Source organism: Staurois parvus, unplaced genomic scaffold (assembly GCF_062004578.1).
Source record: "Staurois parvus isolate SC_StPar_1 unplaced genomic scaffold, SC_StPar_1.0 ptg000151l, whole genome shotgun sequence".
NCBI lineage: Eukaryota > Metazoa > Chordata > Amphibia > Anura > Ranidae > Staurois > Staurois parvus.
The window spans coordinates 6,921,606-6,939,916 of record NW_028317947.1 but is presented as its reverse complement, the minus strand read 5'-3'; the positions used below and the strand labels follow the sequence as shown (position 1 = coordinate 6,939,916).

The following is an 18,311-nucleotide window of genomic DNA, read 5'->3' as shown; positions in this document are numbered from 1 at the left end:
TAACTTATTATAGATTATCTTCACCATTTCTGTAGTATATCATTGGAAACTGTGTTTTATATCACGTCACTGAATTCTTGTTTGGACAAACTAGAATAGGTTCATGTGGCAGCCTATTCCAAACATGCCCATGACCCAGTTTGGGTCTCTCCATAGTTTGAGATATTGTGTTTTAAAGTAAAGTGTAAGGATTGCTGATTTCAATACCCCTTGGTTTGATTTAGTCCATTTACATTATCTTTTTAACAATTTACCGGATTTATCAGATCTACAATATGTGGAACATGAATTAAGTTTTATGTAAGGCCCAAACATTTTTTTCGTTTGTTTTAGATAGAGTAACGATCTTAAAACCTTATGTGTCCTGGTGACCATTGTTAATGGAGAGAGGATTTCCTCCGAAAGCTTGTCCTCAAAATTGTATGTTAGTGCAAATAAAAAAAGTATCACGGACAGTACTCAATTGTTTCTGTCGCAAATGCACTAATACGGCTACAATCACCTCCTGCTTTGGGAAGATTTACTCCTATTTCCTTTAGTGTTCCAGGGATCGGAAGTGTAGGAAAATCATTGTGGGACATACCATGTTTTTTTTTCTTTTTTTAACCATTATCAACTGTACTTAAAACTTAAAAAAAAAGGATTTGCATACACAAATCATATACTATCATGCTCTGTAAGACCTAGTTCACAAGATCTTAAGCTTGTATAAGTGAAGTGTGTACGTCAACTTCTTAATTATATCCAGGGCTTTCAGTAAGCTTTGTTGAAGCCTTTAAAGTTCCATTTAGCAGTCGGAGTATTTAAACACAGATCTTAATGGGAGTACTTTCACTTTAAAAAGCTGCTGGCAGGCTTTATAAACTAGCATTACATGAAGCTTGTTGAAAGTCTGCTGAGCCCTACTATCAGCTTGTTTTAAAGTGGACACCCCCCTTTAAACATGCCAATTATATTTTAAAATGTGTACTTAAACATGTTGTCCATGCACTTTTATTCTTTGTAATTTTCCTTTTTGATGCCTCCTCTGTTCCCCAACTGCTGTGCTGTCCTTTCAAAAATGAGCATCATTGGTGGCCATCTTTTCCCTTCTTGCTACCTGTGCAGGCCCACCAATGACGTATTTTCCTCAGGTTTACTGCGCATGCGCTAAATGAGGTAGGAAAAATGCTGTGCATGCCTCCTACAACATTACATTCATCTGTTGGAAAATTGACAAATGAGTGGTATGTTGTATGGTGCATTCATATAGTGCATGTGCAGTAGAACACTGCGAGATCTTGCAGTTTAGAACAAGATCTCCATTGCAGGCAAAAGTGACGGTGTCTATCCAGGAGGCTTCTGTACATCCAGGGCTATGTCACCATTGCCTTTCTGGAAGCTTGAAAGTGGAGAAATAGTAAGTGTTGGATAGGCAATCTGTTGTTTATACCTTGAAAAGAGGAAGTAAAAAAAATGTGTTGGATGGGCAATCTGTTGTTTATACCTTGAAAAGAGGAAGTAAAAAAATGTGTTTATAAAAATAAAATATTGTTAAATATAATCTGCTATGACCACACGCATTCTTTTATAAAATAGTAATTCTTTAATGTGTGACTGTATCTTTGGTGTAGTTATCCCTCATGCTTAGAAATAGCCCCCTTCCATAGCATATTTTCCTTGGGTATTGATGTGCACTGCAATGCAGGTATGTGGGGATGCCGTTCAGAATGAATGGCGGTATATTACACCAACACTCCCGACATTGAATCCAGCCTTATTGTAGTACGTACACATTTTTTGTGAACAGTGCTTAGGATAAGTATTTAGGAAAATTCCTAGAAATTGATATCAATACTGCAGTATTTCAGGACAAAATGGGTGTTAAATCATGCAAAAGTCTTTTTATTCAAGTATAAATTGGGTCTGCTAGTCTGTTTATGCCTTCTTGTTCACTTTGCCTTCGCTCTATTTATTATTATTATACAGGATTTGTATAGCACCAACCGTTTGTGCAGTGCCTTACAATGTGAGGGCAAACAGTACAGTTACAATGCAATCGAATACAGGAAGAATCAGAGGGCCCTGCTCGTTAGTGCTTACAATTTAAAAGGGGAGTATCAAGTGATAGAAAAAGTAATAACTGTGGAGGATGAGCCGATGGAGATAATACATGTACAATTTTTAGGTGGAGGCAGGATAGGCTTTTCTGACAAGAAAAGTTTTCAGGGATCGCCTAAAAGTGGACAGAGTAGGATATTTTCAGACAGATTGTGGTAGGGAATTCCACAGGAAGGGAGAGGCTCAGGAGAAGTCCTACAGGCAAGCATGGGAGGAGGTGACAAGGGAAATAGAGAGCAGGAGGTCTTGGAAGGAACAAAGAGTGCGCTTTTTGGTTGGTATTTTGAGAATAGGATAGTGATGTAGCTGGGGCCAGAGATGTGGATGGCTTTGTAAGCTGCTGTTCGCATTTTGAATTTAATTTGTTGTGTTAGTGGCAGCCAATGGAGGGAATGGCAGAGAGCGGTAGCAGACATTGAACAGTTGATAGGGTGGATGAGTCTAAATATCTTCATTCAACCTCAGATGTTCCATATGGAATCTACCAGGTGTATCATCATCTCCTCTACCAGGGAGACTTCCTGGCCTCTGTGGACATCAAGAACTCATACCTGTGTGTCTCCATCTCTTGAGCACATCAGCAATTTCTACACATTGCTGTGGCCTGATCCACTTTTAGTTTGTAGCTCTGCCATTTGGCCTCTCCTCTGCACATTGGGTGCTTACCAAGGTGCTGACTCTAGTACTAGCTTTGCTCACTTTCAAGGTATTCTCATTGTGGAATACCTAAGCGACTTCCTGTGCAGGGAAGAGTCAGCACAGGTTCTGGCAGACAATGCAGTCATGATCATCCAGACTTTGCAAAGGCTTGAATGGATCCTGGAACTTCAGAAATCCTTGCTGGAACCAACTCTTTGAAGATTTGAAGAAAAAATGTAGAAGACAAAATAGTGCTGGCAAACAATAGGTGAATGTTTCCCAGCACGTTAAAAAAAAAAAAAGAAAAATAAGTCCATCCTCCAAGGACAGTAGCAAAAAATTAAGATACACTAGTAGTAGGAAGGTTATCCTTGGCTGGCCTACAATTTTTTGAGTTACCAGTGTCTAGTCCTCCTGTAGGTAGCAACAGAACATGACAGTTCATTTCTTCCTGTTTCTCTTAATGGACTCCAAGAAAAGTATAATACAACGAGAACAAAAATCCTGTTATTAAAACATTGCTCCATGGTTTACACTTTCATATTGAATATAGGAATATCTGGTATACTGCTGAAATGCCTACATGTTACATTATTTCTGTTTCATATAAACCACCTTTTTATAGTTGGCTACTCTGAAAGCTGAATTGCACACTTAATTAAAAAAGTGATGATGGTATGACTACTAGGGATGACAATCTGTTTTCTTTTACCTCAATAGCATTCCATCCATGCTTTCCTCACACTCTGAGCAGCTACACTGCACGGGTTTCCCCACAGTTCATGCTGTTGTGATGTTAGAAGGCACAATGAACCTTACAGGGGAGGCACAGCCATTTGTGGAGCAACTGAACACAGTGAGAAGAATGCAGGTGAGATGATGCCTTTATATATTGAGAGAGTCGGCCATTGCTAACCTTCCTAGGGAGATTCTGATGTGCAATAGGCTTAATCCTTCCTTAAGTAAACTTGTCAAGAATAGGAATATGGGGCTGGCATTGCTGACCTCTGAAAATGCTAGTAATCCCTTGACAAAAGCTTTCTATGATACTCACCTGGAACATATATTTTTGTTTATATCTGGATATAGAAAGTAAAAGTATTAATGCAAGTGAGTCAATATGACAGCCAGGTAACTGACATTTTCAGGATAGGTCAATATTGGTGGCTGGTGATAGTGGAAATTGGTTAAAATTGCCTGAAAAATTGCAACAATTTATTTACACATTGGAGCATTTCATTCAAAATTAGTGCAGCTGAAAAACATAATTTGTATTTTTAATCCTGTTCTATATTATGAATCACAAACTTTGGCTATATTGTACCTGGCTGGTGACTAGTCTATTTTTCCTTTAATTATTTTTTAAGTGCTGCTTTGGTGATAACGTGTCTGATGATGTCCGTATTCCTATTCCCACAGCGGATTCCGTCTCATCTCTTCCTCCTCGAGGTCTGGAAGGCATGCATTGTAGGGTTAATTGAATCACCTGCAGGAACTGATGAGCTGAAATGGACTGCATTTACTTTTCTCAAAGTATGTCCTGAGGAAACATGTATTGGAAAGTGTTATTTCCTTTTTGGCATGTAGGAGATCTCAAAGATATTAGCAGACAGACACCTCTAGAAGACAGAGCAATTAACAGCATTGAGAAAGTGTTTCCCATAACCCTTATGGCCATAATCCTTCAGTGACCTGGGGGTAGTACAGTCTAATTGTCCCCTGTAGAAACTATCTTTGCCCTTGATTAAGATGATAGAACTTATTTATTGGGCCAGATTCTTGAGCATGCCACTTTCATGCACTTTATTAGTGGTTTGTTGTAATATCTCAGCAAGCTTTTAGATTTCAGTTACCAAACTGTCTGTATGTTTGCTACATCATGCTGTGGGTAATTTGCATTAATATATATCTTTATTACTTGATTATTATTGACCATGGCGGGGCATATCCCAAGAGCTACACCCAGAAGAGTTCGTGCTTGCTTTAGTCATTCTTAGTTATCCTTGAAACATGTTCCCTAAGCCTCGGTTCGCACTGTGAACTGCAAGTAAATTGAACAGGAATCACACTGCATTCCTGTACAATTCACATGCTATTCAGTGCAGTGCAATTTGAGCCCATTTACTTTGAATGGGCTCAAATTGCACCAAAGGCGTTCTGCAGTACATTTGGAACCCACCACAATCGGATCGCATGTTCGTATTGTAGCATGCGATCCGGTGGGATCCCATGTAGGCAAATGCACTACGTTTGTGATGTTAATGTATATAGTCTTGCAAGCTGCTCTGTACAAAATAACTACAATTCTCTAAACACTCTCTATTGCAGTGATCACACAATACTGATCCTATATGAAAGCTGCCCCCACCCTTCACATACTCATATTTTATATGTAGTGTGTCCATATAACTCAAAAATAGTGCAGTGCTTTTAATTTAAATACAATTAAACAGTTATGCCCAACAAGTCAAAATATACTTTGCACAACATCAGATAAAATGAAAAAAAAAAAAAGCCAAAAAAGTCCACTTATATGCTTCTCAAATGTTCATGAATATACATATAAATATTCTCTTCTGTACTCTTAATGTCTTCTATATCACACTTGTGTTGCAAATCCACCAATCACCAGATGTTCTCTCATCTGGAGCTTTTGACCTCACAGATAATGCTAGGTCATAAAACACTTGTGTCCCTTTAATTGGACTTTATACCAACTGAAAGCACCCGGGCAAAGATCAACTCCTTTTCTTAGATATAGATCAAATCCTCCATACAAATTCTCCTTACTACTGTTGAACATTTAAAAGCAAATAGGAAAAGTTGGTGATGATAGATAATGATCACCTGCGCTTAGGACATGCCAATCAATAGTGCACACCCAATATTAAACAAAAAAACTGGGCTGCTGCTCCTATAAAACGTACAACCTTGTCAACACAATACAGGAGCGCTTCCTCAATGTATGTTATATTACATGAAAAACATGCTATAATAATGAACACATAACAAAACATTGTGAAATAAAGTCCTAAATGCGAAATCAATAAGTGAACAAAAATCCCATCACTTCCAGAAGGTGCTAAGTGCCCTGTGCTCCCCGACTGTGTGCCCCCTCACTCACCAACTTTAACGGACTCTTATGGTGAAATAAAAGTCTTTCACGCTTATGGTGGGGCATAGGAAGTCATGCTGGAGCTTGTAGTCCTCCTGATTAAATGTTTCTTGTCATTCCCGGTAATTCAAATGTAAAGCAGATTAGGTATATACATGTAAGGAATGGAGAGGGGCATCCAAAATAGTGTAATTCTGTTTATTAGTAAAAGCAGACACACTAGTATTGCACTCACATGTTTCCAGATACAATAGGCATGACTCTCCAAGTGTACAATAGTAGGTTGCTAGTATTCCACAGAGCTCCTAAGCTAGTATCACCACGTTCGTGCCGACAGAAGATCGCAAAAGCAGTGAATGTGGCATGGGAAACTCGCACGGATTACGATGTTTCCCACACCGCAATAGTGTGAACCTTGGCTAAGAATTTTGCTTGCTTCTAGACTGGCCTGTATGGTTCTAGAGTTCTACATTCACTTGGCCATCTTATTTAATGGGAAATTCCAGTTTAGATTGAAAGCCCTCCCTATACCACTGCATTTAGTGGCATGTTAGTTTTGGCATGATTGGTCAGAGTGAGTATTTTTGGGTAAGGGAACTTCTGACTATATAGTAAGATTTATAAACCATGGGGTACCAGATATAAGATGTTTTTCCGCAGTGGAAAAGCTAACTAAACACCTCAAAGTAGATCGAACCACTTAGCCTAGCCTAATGTGCCAAATGTATTGTGTGCAGAACTCTGTTTCCCAAAAATTCATAACAAAAAAAGATCCATAATGCTGCATTTAGTACCCTCTTCCCCATGGCCTCATAAACAGTGGAAAGCACATAAAAATGATTTATATAATGCTGAGCATACTAAAATCTGTCCTTTCTGATACAGTGCTTCCCACTGAAAACTTGTATTTTCTAGCTAGGATACAGTACCTCATTTTGACAGCAGGTGGAACAAATTCAGCGATGGTTTTGTTCCCTCAAGTTTTTTGTGTTGAGATATTGAGTTTTTTTTTCGCTACCTGTTTTTATATCTTCTTCAGATCCCACAAGTGCTGTCTAAGCTGAAGAAATTCTGGCAGGTAGATCAGGTAAGCAGTCACATCATACACACATTGCAAAGCATTGTACTGCACACATTACAAAGCATTTCAGGTTGTTACTGTTGTCACACCACTGTCACTCTTATGTCTTGTAGGACTTCAATGAGGATTTGAACACCGCATTTGAGTATTTACTCAAGCTAACCCCACTCTTAGATAAAGCTGATCAGAGGTGCAAGTAAGTCATCTGCTGCAATGGCCTTTGGCTATGTAAAAGTGAAAGTATTTGCCAGTACTTAAGCTGACCATAGATGAAACAATTTTCTTTTCCATCCCGTGGAGCCATTGTGTTCTCCCAGTAGGGGGCTGGGGGGAGCCGTCCCCGCCAGGAGAACACAGTGATTACTGCTAGTGGCTATAATAGCCGCTAGCAAAAATCACATGTAAAATCCAACAGGCTGGTTGGACTCAAGTTGATCGATTGATCAACTTGGGTACATTCAGCCTGCCCGTACATGGTTAAAATCTCAGCCGGTCCCTGCTAAACCAACCAAGATTCGAACCGTTTATGGACGGCGTAAGTGTAGCAGTTTAAGCTGTCTATTTCAGCTTTGACTGATAAAGTTAAATACTGAATTAACAAATGTCTGCTCCAACCAACATCTCACAAGCGTATGTATGTTGGAAAATAATGTAATTTGTGATTTCTGTACTTGTTATAAACAGTTGGTCCTAGTTGGTTTTACAAATAAACATTTATTACACGACAAAGGGTTCCCAGAGCACTAAGAGTGTATCACAGGACACAGCACAGCAATGGCTGCCTGACTGTTGGGGCCATTTGTCTGATTAAAACTTCCAACTGAGCTATTTGATAAGAACTTCAAACTAAAATGTGTGAAAAGGGATAAATTGCTCTACAGAACCTGTAAGTAAAAATCTTTTTCAAGGATTTTAGAGTTCATTGTGCTGTTTTATGTATACATGTATAAAGCTGCAAGTTAAATGCATTGTTAAATGTCATAAAACTCCATAGTGAATTCTAATAATAATTTATAATTCTTGCAAAGTATGTTTTCACACACAAACACACAGTCACCAACATTAAAGGAAAAGTTCACCTTTAGTAACATGTTACACCCATATTCATAGTGTAATATGTTACTAAAGCACATGCTGGCACCCTGTCTCGATCCCCCATTTTGACAGTGGACCCCTCACACACTGTCATTATTCAAATACAGTGCGGCCATGTGACCTCTGCCCACACAGCCGCATCCTTCATTCAAAGAGTTCTGTGAATGGATGGACTAATAGTGTCTGCCATTGCGGCAGATGGCTTGTAGTCCTCAGTGAACTGCGAGAGCACTGGTGAACTCTCTCGTAGTTCATTGACTCTGCTGGACTGAAAGTGTTTTCCAGTACTTAGTGTGCTAGTCTAAGCTGTCAATTTCAGTCTAGACTGATAAATACGGGGAGGTACTGGCAGACAGTGCACTGTCTGCAGGAGCTTTACTTTGCATCCTCAATTTACCTGCAAAAAATGTGCATTTATTATTTTTTTTAAAAGGTGAACTTTGCCAAAAAAAAACGGAATTTCATTTTAAAGCCTAAGTTTCTAGCAGGTAAAATGGTTAACATTTATGTAATAATTAGTTTGCTTTAGGTTCAGTTTTAATGGACATTAATGAATGGTTATCTGTGCTAAACTAGAGAAGCTAGTGTTTTAACTTCCCCACATTTTTTTCTGTATCAACTGTTTTATATCATCCAGCCTAAAAAAAAAATCCGATTTGTAGTGAATCATCGGTGATGAATGTTCTAATGCAAATAAACGTTCTATTTTCTTCCGCAGCTGTGATTGTGTTAGCCTGCTGCTTCAGGAATGTCACAAGCTGAGTTTACTGTCTGACCATCATTTGGAAAACCTTATCTCTAAAAGGTAATATTTATAAGCTTTCTTTCCTGCCCCTATCATATTTTAAAGTTTTATGTACTTGAAGATCAGATCAGTAACTTGAACTACCAGTCTGATCATTCAAGCACAAAGCCACGCTTGATATTAGAAATTAGGTCCAGTATTGCAGCTTTCAGAAAAAAACATAACAAATAAGTACATTCCCTACGTAACCCAGAGAAATAAAATACCAAATGTTTAAAAGTTTCTACTGATTTTTTGAGATCCTAGCTTTTACTTTGTTGGGTAATAAGAAAGTTACAAAACATGTTTGAAGAATTCAGTAAAGATTTTTGTATATCACCTTCCTTCTGTCACTATTGTTAGAACCGCAGACCGAGAGCAAGCTCCACGCTCTACAGAGAGCTCTGCCATCCAGCCTAATCCAGGACTAATCCTCAGAGCAGAGCCCACTGTCACCAACATCCTGAAGGTGAGTAAGCATCAACATAGGCTACGAGAAATCTACAACTGATGGAGGAGCCTACAGGGAAACCTTCTTTTACCACTATGATTTGTATGGGTGAAAGACACCCTGTAGAATAGGACAGACAAAGAGAACAGTAGCACTCTATGCATGAATGGGTCTCCTGGGAAAATGAAGCTGACCGTTCAGGGCATAGGCATACATACTGTCCTTAAAAAGAACCTGTGGCCAGGCTATGGACATTCAACTTTTTACATATTCTTTAATAGTAAATGAGCTTTAAAGTGGTTGTAAAGGCATTCTATGCATGAAGGTAAAAAACCTTCTGTATGCAGCTGCCCCCCAATACTTACCTGAGCCCCATCGCGATCCAACGATGTGCACAAGATCCTTGGCTCTACAGAGACTCTCCCCCTCATTGGCTGAGACAGTAGTGGGAGCTATTGGCTCCTGCTGCTGTCAATCACAACCAGTGAGGAGAGGGGACGGAGCCGAGCCATGGAATGGACATGTAGAGCAGTGGCTCGGGGCCAAGGATGCTTAGGTGCCCCTATAGCAAGCTGCTTGTTCTGGGGGCACTTGGCAGGAGGGAGGGGCCAGGAGCTCCGGCAGGGACCCAAGAAGAGGAGGGTGAGGACTGTACAAAACCACTGCACAGAGCAGGTAAGTATAACATATTTGTTTTTTTTTTTTTTTTAAAATGCCTTTAATATCACTTTGACCTCTCTATCTGCAAGTGCTTCAGAGCAATTCATCCTCAAAGTTCACTGGAGAAACATTTAAGTCATTCAAGTTACCTCTAAGCAGCTCTTTGCTTTCTTCCCAGAGCACCTGCATTGTGATTAGATTGGCTATTAGAAGGCTGCCAAGTCACTGTTTAGAGGGAATAGAGTGTAACTGGAAATGACTTGAATGATTTCAGCACTTCTGTCACAAAAGCTTCCAAATGAAATTGCTTTAAAGTGCCTGCTGCTACAGAGGGCAGTGAAAGCTTTATTAAAGCTCATTTACTGCTTAGTAGTAGTACTTGAATATCTATGGTCACAAGGTCCCTTTCACTCTGGCTTTTGTTGGTGTCTCTTTCAGACCTGTATGCACAGATCTCTTTGCTTCTTACACAATGCTTCTCCTTTGCTGCATGGTTTCCCCTTTAGGAATAATGTGTTGTCAGCATTTCCAGTACAGGCCAGATCATTCTGATTGGTCAGGGACATCATGGTGATGACTCTGACCAGTCAGAATCGAGCTGGTATGTCCATAACTTACAAAAGAGCTATGTTTGCATTTTTTACTGGTTTTAGTAAATCATAGTTGACTATTGGTTGAACTACAATTGTAATTTTTATTAACCCTATAGTAAGGCAAATTGGGTGTGTAGCAATTAAATATAGTTTATAAATGTTTATACAGCGGCATTACGTTTTAAATTTCTTGCAGACAATGGATGCTGATCATTCCAAGTCCCCTGAAGGTCTTCTGGGGGTTTTAGGCCATATGTTAACCGGAAAGAGTTTGGATCTGCTGCTAGCAGCTGCGGCTGCTACTGGAAAATTGAAGTCTTTTGCCCGTAAATTCATTCAGTAAGTGATCAGAGAAATGACATGCTTCTCTTCTTTAAGTGGAAACTGTAATGATTTTTGGTCAATTTTATTTTAAGATTATACATCCTCATTTAGCCCTGGTTCACACTGAATACAACTTTGAAATCTCGCTGCTTCTCTTGAAGTAGCTCAATTTCAAAGCCTCTGCTCAGTACAATTTTATGTGCCGCTTGCCTGACATCTGTGCGATTCATGCACAGATATCTATGAAAGTCCCACATGAACTTGCCAAAAATAACGCAGGAACCTTTTTTTTTTTTTTCAAAATCTGTGCCGCATCGCAAAATCAGTTGTACCAATTGGACCTGTTCCATAGGCACAAATAGGGTGTGACTTGTCATGCTATTTGGAACTGTCAAATCGCATGACAAGTCACACTGGTGTGAACCAGGGCTAAATGTTTTATATTTTTTAACAAAGTATATAAAATCAGAATTTTACCAATAAATATTTCATACAGGGCGCACCCATGACAATGGTGTCACAAACCATTATGGGATTTCTAAAAAGAGAGAGCGCAATAAAACCTGATTACTTCCTTTCAAATTGGAAGTCTGTATAGGACGGTCTTAAAAGGCAGGGATTAGTCTCAAGGAACTTACAGTTTAAGGTCCCTATCTTATGTGTATACATATTAGGGCCAATGTAGATAGGAGTCAATTAACCTCCTTGACTTTGAAGTGTAGAAGGAAATTGGAGAACCTAGAGGAAACCCAATCACAGTGAGATCATACAAAATTTGGGTAGATAGTGTCCTGGTTTTAGAGTTGAACTGGGGAGCCTAGCGCTAAAGAGTGCTAAACACTAAACTGTGCTGCTGATACAGTTTCTCAGTTTTTCAAGTAAAACTATCTTTTTCTATGCAAACACTCAGACATTTTTGAATGTTACTTTCTGAAAATATCTAAAGGTTGTAATATGTGCAGCACAGTGGCTAAATGGGTAGCACTTCCACCTGGCAGTACTAGGGTCGTTGGTTCGAATCCCAGCCACGGTACCACCTGCCTGGAGTTTGCATGTTCTCCCTGTGCCTGCGTGTGTTTCCTCCGGGTACTCCGGTTTCCTCCCACACTCCAATGACATGCTGGTAGGTTAATTGGATCCTGTCTTAATTGGCCCTAGTATGTGTATGTATGAATATAAGTTAGGGGCCTTAGCTTGTACACCCCTTGAGGGTTAAGGACTGATGTGAATGTACAATATATATGTGTAAAGCGCTGTGTAAATTGACGGCGCTATATAAAGTACCTGAAATAAGTAAATTTACGTATCAGTATTATCTTTTACTTTATCCCCATGATGTGTAAAAATATGTCTTTTACATTATGCGCTCTCACAAGCAGGGCGTTTCTGTCCCTCTTGACGTGAGTTGTATTATAACCACACTGTCTCCCTTCACATTAAAAAGTGCTGAGCAAACTGCTGGTGCTATATAAATCCTGTACACAGGGCTGCTGTTAGAAACCACTGGGCCCCATGCAGCCAACCTGACAGGGTACCTCTCCAAATAAACAGTTTACTAGGCTGCATTTATGAATGAACACGGTGAGGTGTGGTACCAATCACTCATTGTGTTCATTCAGGAAAGGAAGGGGCTGCTAAATGTGACATATTTACCGGATCCTTCCCCTGCTCTCCATCCTGAAGGATCCTATTGTGTGCTTGCAGCTGCTGGTGAGAAGGAGAAGAGGGAAGCTGGCAGCACTGCAAGGGTGGGGGCACACAGGGGGGCCTAGGCAGCAGGGGAAAACATATGATGCAGAGGGAGGGTGATGGGGGTGGGATGGGGGAGCTATTATTGGAACAGATCCCCAATATGGCTGTCTCTGCAGCAGCTGAAAGCCAGTGGGGGGGAGAGGAGAAGCCAGCTTTCAGCTGCTGTAGAGAGCCATACAGGGGGATCAATTCCAGTAATAGCCCCCGTTGTGCCTATCACCCTTTTTGCCAACACCCAATTCACCCAGCTTCCTGGACCCCCTTGCAGGCCTGGGCCCCATACAGGAGGACTGGTGGTACCCCTATATCCACAGCCCTGCGTGTACAATAATAATAGTACCACATTAAAAGTGGGTGCGTATGAGCACTGTTCCATGCTAACCCCAATCCTCTCTCTTTTCCTGCTCTTTGCTCCTTCCACTTCTTGTTCATTGCTGTTTTACTAAATACAGCTAAAGAACACACGGCGGAAATTAGAGAAACCCCCCGTGTTGTATGCCTGGTGGCTTACTAATTGGGAGGTGTGGCAAACCTAAAGTCAAGCTATGCAGCTATCCGAGATCACACCAGAAAACACACAGCAAACCCCCCCCCCCCCCAAAAAAAACCACCGTTTTACAGGTATCCATACAACACTATTTTAAAGCTTTCCGAGTGTTCGCAATTAAAATAAAGAATCTTTGGTTTTGCATTAAGCCTGAGCTAATGAGCTTTGTAAACTGCGGTATGATTTTCAGCAAACCAGCTTAAATCAGCTTGAGAAGGAGAAGTAAAAGGAGAAGTATATGTATGAAATATTTCATACATTTAATAAGCTAGATAGACGAACATTGCATTTAATAAAATAGCATTTTTCTATTTCAGACTGAATGAATTTACGCGACACATCGGTACTGAAGGCTGTAAGTTCCATTTATGTTTGCATATTTAAATGTATTATACATGATTTCCACTTTACTATAATCTACTTGTAAGAAGCAAGTTGTGTTTTACAGGCCTGTCTTATGTTGTGTCTTCAGTGGATCGTATTCACAGTACTATTCAATATGTTATGTAATTAGAGGCCTTGCTTAGTAGATTTATTTGAAAACCAGATGACCCCTGAGTTACCATAGGGCATACTCTATTTTTTTTTTTTTTTAACCCTTGAAACTAATTATTCCTATTTTTTCCACAGCAAAAGCTGCATCCACCCGTGCCCTGTTGTTTGACATTTCTTTCTTGATGCTGTGTCATGTAGCACAGACCTATGGCTCAGAGGTAGATCTTTTATTTATGGTCATATTTTTATTCATGAGGGTTATCACTATGCAACAGTCAGGTGAGCTGCTTGAAAATATGCTAAACAAATGCAAGATGACAGGAGAGGTGAGCAGGTGGATGAATCAGTCATCTGCTGCTCTCATTCTTGTCCATTCAGCATGCTGGGGGCAGGGTGTTGTCAGTGTACAGTGGGGATCGAAAGTTTGGGCACCCCAGCTAAAAATTTGTATTAATGTGCATAAAGATACCAAGGAAAGATGGAAAAATCTCCAAAAGGCATCAAATTACAGATTAGACATTCTTATAATATGTCAACAAAAGTTAGATTTTATTTCCATCATTTACACTTTCAAAATAACAGAAAACAAAAAAATGGCGTCTGCAAAAGTTTGGGCACCCTGCAGAATTTATAGCATGCACTGCCCCCTTTGCAAAGCTGAGACCTGCCAGTGTCATGGATTGTTCTCAATCATCGTCTGGTAAGACCAGGTGATGTCAATCTCAAAGGTTTTAAATGCCCAGACTCATCTGACCTTGCCCCAACAATCAGCACCATGGGTTCTTCTAAGCAGTTGTCTAGAAAACTGAAACTGAAAATAGTTGACGCTCACAAAGCTGGAGAAGGCTATAAGAAGATAGCAAAGCGTTTTCAGATGTCAATATCCTCTGTTCGGAATGTAATTAAGAAATGGCAGTCATCGGGAACAGTGGAAGTTAAAGCAAGATCTGGAAGACCAAGAAAAATATCAGACAGAACAGCTCGCAGGATTGTGAGAAAAACAATTCAAAACCCACGTTTGACTGCACGATCCCTCCAGAAAGATCTGGCAGACACTGGAGTTGTGGTACACTATTCCACTATAAAGAGATACTTGTACAAATATGGTCTTCATGGAAGAGTCATCAGAAGAAAACTCTTCTACATCCTCACCACAAAAATCATCGTTTGAACTTTGCAAATGAACATATAGACAAGCCTGATGCATTTTGGAAACAAGTTCTGTGGACCGATGAGGTTAAAATTGAACTTTTTGGCCGGAATGAGCAAAGGTACGTTTGGAGAAGAAGGCACACAGAATTTAATGAAAAGAACCTCTGTCCAACTGTTAAGCATGGGGTTGGATCAATCATGCTTTGGGGTTGTGTTGCAGCCAGTGGCGCAGGGAACATCTCACGAGTAGAAGGAAAAATGGATTCAATAAAATTTCAGCAAATTTTGGATGGTAACTTGATGCCATCTGTGAAAAAGCTGAAGTTAAAGAGAGGATGGCTTCTACAAATGGATAATGATCCTAAACACACCTCGAAATCCACGGGGGATCACATCAAAAGGCATAAACTGAAGGTTTTGCCATGGCCTTCACAATCTCCTGACCTCAACATAATTGAAAATCTATGGATAGACCTTAAAAGAGCAGTGCGTGACAGACAGCCCAGAAATCTCAAAGAACTGGAAGACTTTTGTAAGGAAGAATGGGCAAAGATACCTCAAACAAGAATTGAAAGACTCTTGGCTGGCTACAAAAAGCGTTTACAAGCTGTGATACTTGCCAAAGGGGGCAGTACAAGATATTAACTCTGCAGGGTGCCCAAACTTTTGCAGACGCCATTTTTTTTGTTTTCTGTTATTTTGAAAGTGTAAATGATGGAAATAAAATCTAACTTTTGTTGACATATTATAAGAATGTCTAATCTGTAATTTGATGCCTTTTGGAGATTTTTCCATCTTTCCTTGGCTTCTTTATGCACATTAATACAAATTTTTAGCTGGGGTGCCCAAACTTTCGATCCCCACTGTATTCGTTATTAAAATATACTTTAGAAAGTAGTGTCATTCTTGTGCTTCGTAACAGAGCTGTGCACATCTCAGAACTGGATCGATAGAAATACAAATTGTTTGTCAGGTATATCCACTCCCTTTATTATGTACTGCATTTTTGTATTTAGATGTTTGCATGGAGCTCTGTTTTAAAGCCTCCCTCCCCAGCAGCAAATTTCTACATGAGCAAAGCACGGGTTGGCTTTAAAGTATTTGTAAAGGCAAGACATTTTTTACCTTAATGCATTCCCTACATTAAGATAAAAAAATATCCCAGTAGTGATCGTCTGTGTTCCTCGTATAGGACACAGAGGCAGCAGTGGGAGCCATTGGCTTCCGCTGCTGCCAATCAACTCCTGTCAGGAGTGAGCAGGGGCTGAGCTTCTCTGTGTATGTCTATGGATGCACACAGTCTGACTTTGGAGCAAGCCCACAGGTGTGCCCCATAGCAAGCGGCTTGCAGTGGCAGCACACACAGAAGAGGAACTAAGAACGGCAGAAAGAGACCGCAGAAGAGAAGGTGCAGGGCTGTGTGCAATACAATTGCACACAGCAGGTAAGTATAACATGTTTATTATTTTAGGGAAAAAAAATAATTAGCCTTTATGACCGCTTTAAGGCATGATTACTATAGTAGAGGTCATTTACATACACAAGAGGGAGCTCTTTACTTGTGGTATTGAATGGACTTTGGGTAAAGTCAAATGGCTGATTAATGATCCTTTCTAGAGTGTACACTAATGCACACGAAGTCTGATTCATTTAATTAAAATTGCTCTGTGGCAATAAAAATTTATTAGAATATGTTTCATTGTCCAGGGAAACTGGAAGACTTGATGCTGTCATATGTGGGTTTGTTGTTTGTGCTCTTACAGTGTCATTGATCAAAATGGAATCTCTGCATTTTCTTTTGAATAGGTTATTTTGTTTATGCTTTATGACAGCTGCACCAAGTATATTGCTCATAGGAGAATGTAGAGGATTGAGGATGTGCCATGGCAATTTAGCCTAAAGGGGATCTCCAAGCATGTAAAAGGAAAAAACGAATTAAAGTGTTACTAAACCCACAACAGTAAAATCAGTCTGTATATGCAGTAAAGCATGCTTGTCATACTCACTGTCGAACCTAAGTGGTTAATCCTCTATATTGTGTAAAAGTACTGTTTGATCCTGACGTCTTTGATCCTCCCCTTCTTCCAGTACCCCCTTTTTATCTCCTGATAACACATATAGTGTGGAGATGCTCTGTACATGCTCAGTTTGCTAGAGGTTTGTTTTTTGGGTTTTTTTCTTGGGAGTGTGCATGTGATTAGCACAGAGCCAATCTGTGCTGTACAAAGCATCAGAGTTTCTGCATTTTCTTAGAGCAGAAAGAAAACTCCTCCTACAAGCTGTAACCAGTGCCCTGCTGGACACTGAGAGAAGTCACAAGACTACTCTATCTGCTGATGAGAAAAGGTATTTAGCAGTTTATATTTACTAAAATAATTGCATTTCCATGTAGTGTGTACTGTTGGAGACCAGCTAGAATGAATGCAGGCTCCTGGGGTTTAGTAACATTTAAGGCATATAACATTTATTCTAAATGGCACTAGTATAAGTATCTGAGTTTGACTTAGTAGAAGTCTCTCATAATCCCCTAAACTGCAGCACTCAGACTGGGAGAGAGATTGGCAGTACTAGGTGTCAATCAGGTGTACAGCATGCATATGTGATGACAATGACTTGCTGAAAGGAGGAGAGTGCAGTTTGAGCAAAGAGGTGAACTGCTGCTGGTCCTTCACTGTTCAATTACATGCACTGAGGTGACTAAGCTTTTATTGCTTAAATCCCAACTCCGGGAAACTAAAAAATAAACCATCATGCCTGCACTGCAAGTGTTACAAACAGAGTATTTATTTACCCGATCCTGCACTCCTCCACAGGTAGACTGCTCCTCGCAGCTGCTTCTTCTCCCCCATGTTCAAGTGGTCTAGGTTTCTGAGGGCACCAAGACCAAAGCAGGGTCCAAATCCCTGCATTGGATGTGATGACAACAGGGTGCAGTCCACCACAAGAGAATGGGGGAGCACCAGCTGCGAGGGGAGCAGAGGATCAGGTAAGTAAATGTGCTGCTCCCCCATAGATGAAACAATCTACTTGCCCCTTGCAGACTGGGCACAACCCCACTGCAGGAGATCATTTTAGATTTTCATGGAGTTGGGCTTTAACTGCAGTGGTAAAAAATCAGGTCACCAACCTGGCTGTATGGTCAGGTAGTGTTATATAAATCTCAGGACTGGATGGACAGCATTACAATTATTTTGGCAGGTAAAACAGCTCCAGGCTATATATTTCAACTGTATATTCAGCTGTTGGTTTAAAGCACAATCTAAAAGTGTATGTGTTGTGGAAGGAGAGGTGGGGGTAATACTGTGTAAGGCTTTTACTGCTGGTTTGTAGCTATTTGGCCAATTTTTCATCCCTTCCCCTGTGGTCACCGAGAGAGGAAGTAAACAAAAGCTCCTCAGTAATAGAACTGAAAAACAGTTTTTTGTTTTTTTTTGTCTGTGTGCCTGTTGGGGAGCAATACAGATCTAACGGAGGCTAAAACCTTTCCCCACTCTAACCAAAAAAAAAAAAAAATGTTGGAATT

At 40.1% G+C, this 18,311-nt stretch overlaps 1 protein-coding gene across 1 annotated transcript in view; it reads left to right on the top strand.

Moving 5' to 3' along the window:
- The window catches only part of MED24 (mediator complex subunit 24), an 80,494-nt gene that overhangs the window by 27,292 nt on the left and 34,891 nt on the right, over nucleotides 1-18,311 (top strand). Inside the window, exons 8-16 of the mRNA XM_089674379.1 lie at nucleotides 3,460-3,610; nucleotides 4,159-4,272; nucleotides 6,894-6,941; nucleotides 7,049-7,131; nucleotides 8,749-8,835; nucleotides 9,178-9,283; nucleotides 10,715-10,857; nucleotides 13,459-13,496; nucleotides 13,772-13,854. Coding sequence (XP_089530505.1) covers nucleotides 3,460-3,610; nucleotides 4,159-4,272; nucleotides 6,894-6,941; nucleotides 7,049-7,131; nucleotides 8,749-8,835; nucleotides 9,178-9,283; nucleotides 10,715-10,857; nucleotides 13,459-13,496; nucleotides 13,772-13,854 — 853 coding nt within the window. The remainder of the gene's footprint in view (nucleotides 1-3,459; nucleotides 3,611-4,158; nucleotides 4,273-6,893; nucleotides 6,942-7,048; nucleotides 7,132-8,748; nucleotides 8,836-9,177; nucleotides 9,284-10,714; nucleotides 10,858-13,458; nucleotides 13,497-13,771; nucleotides 13,855-18,311) is intronic.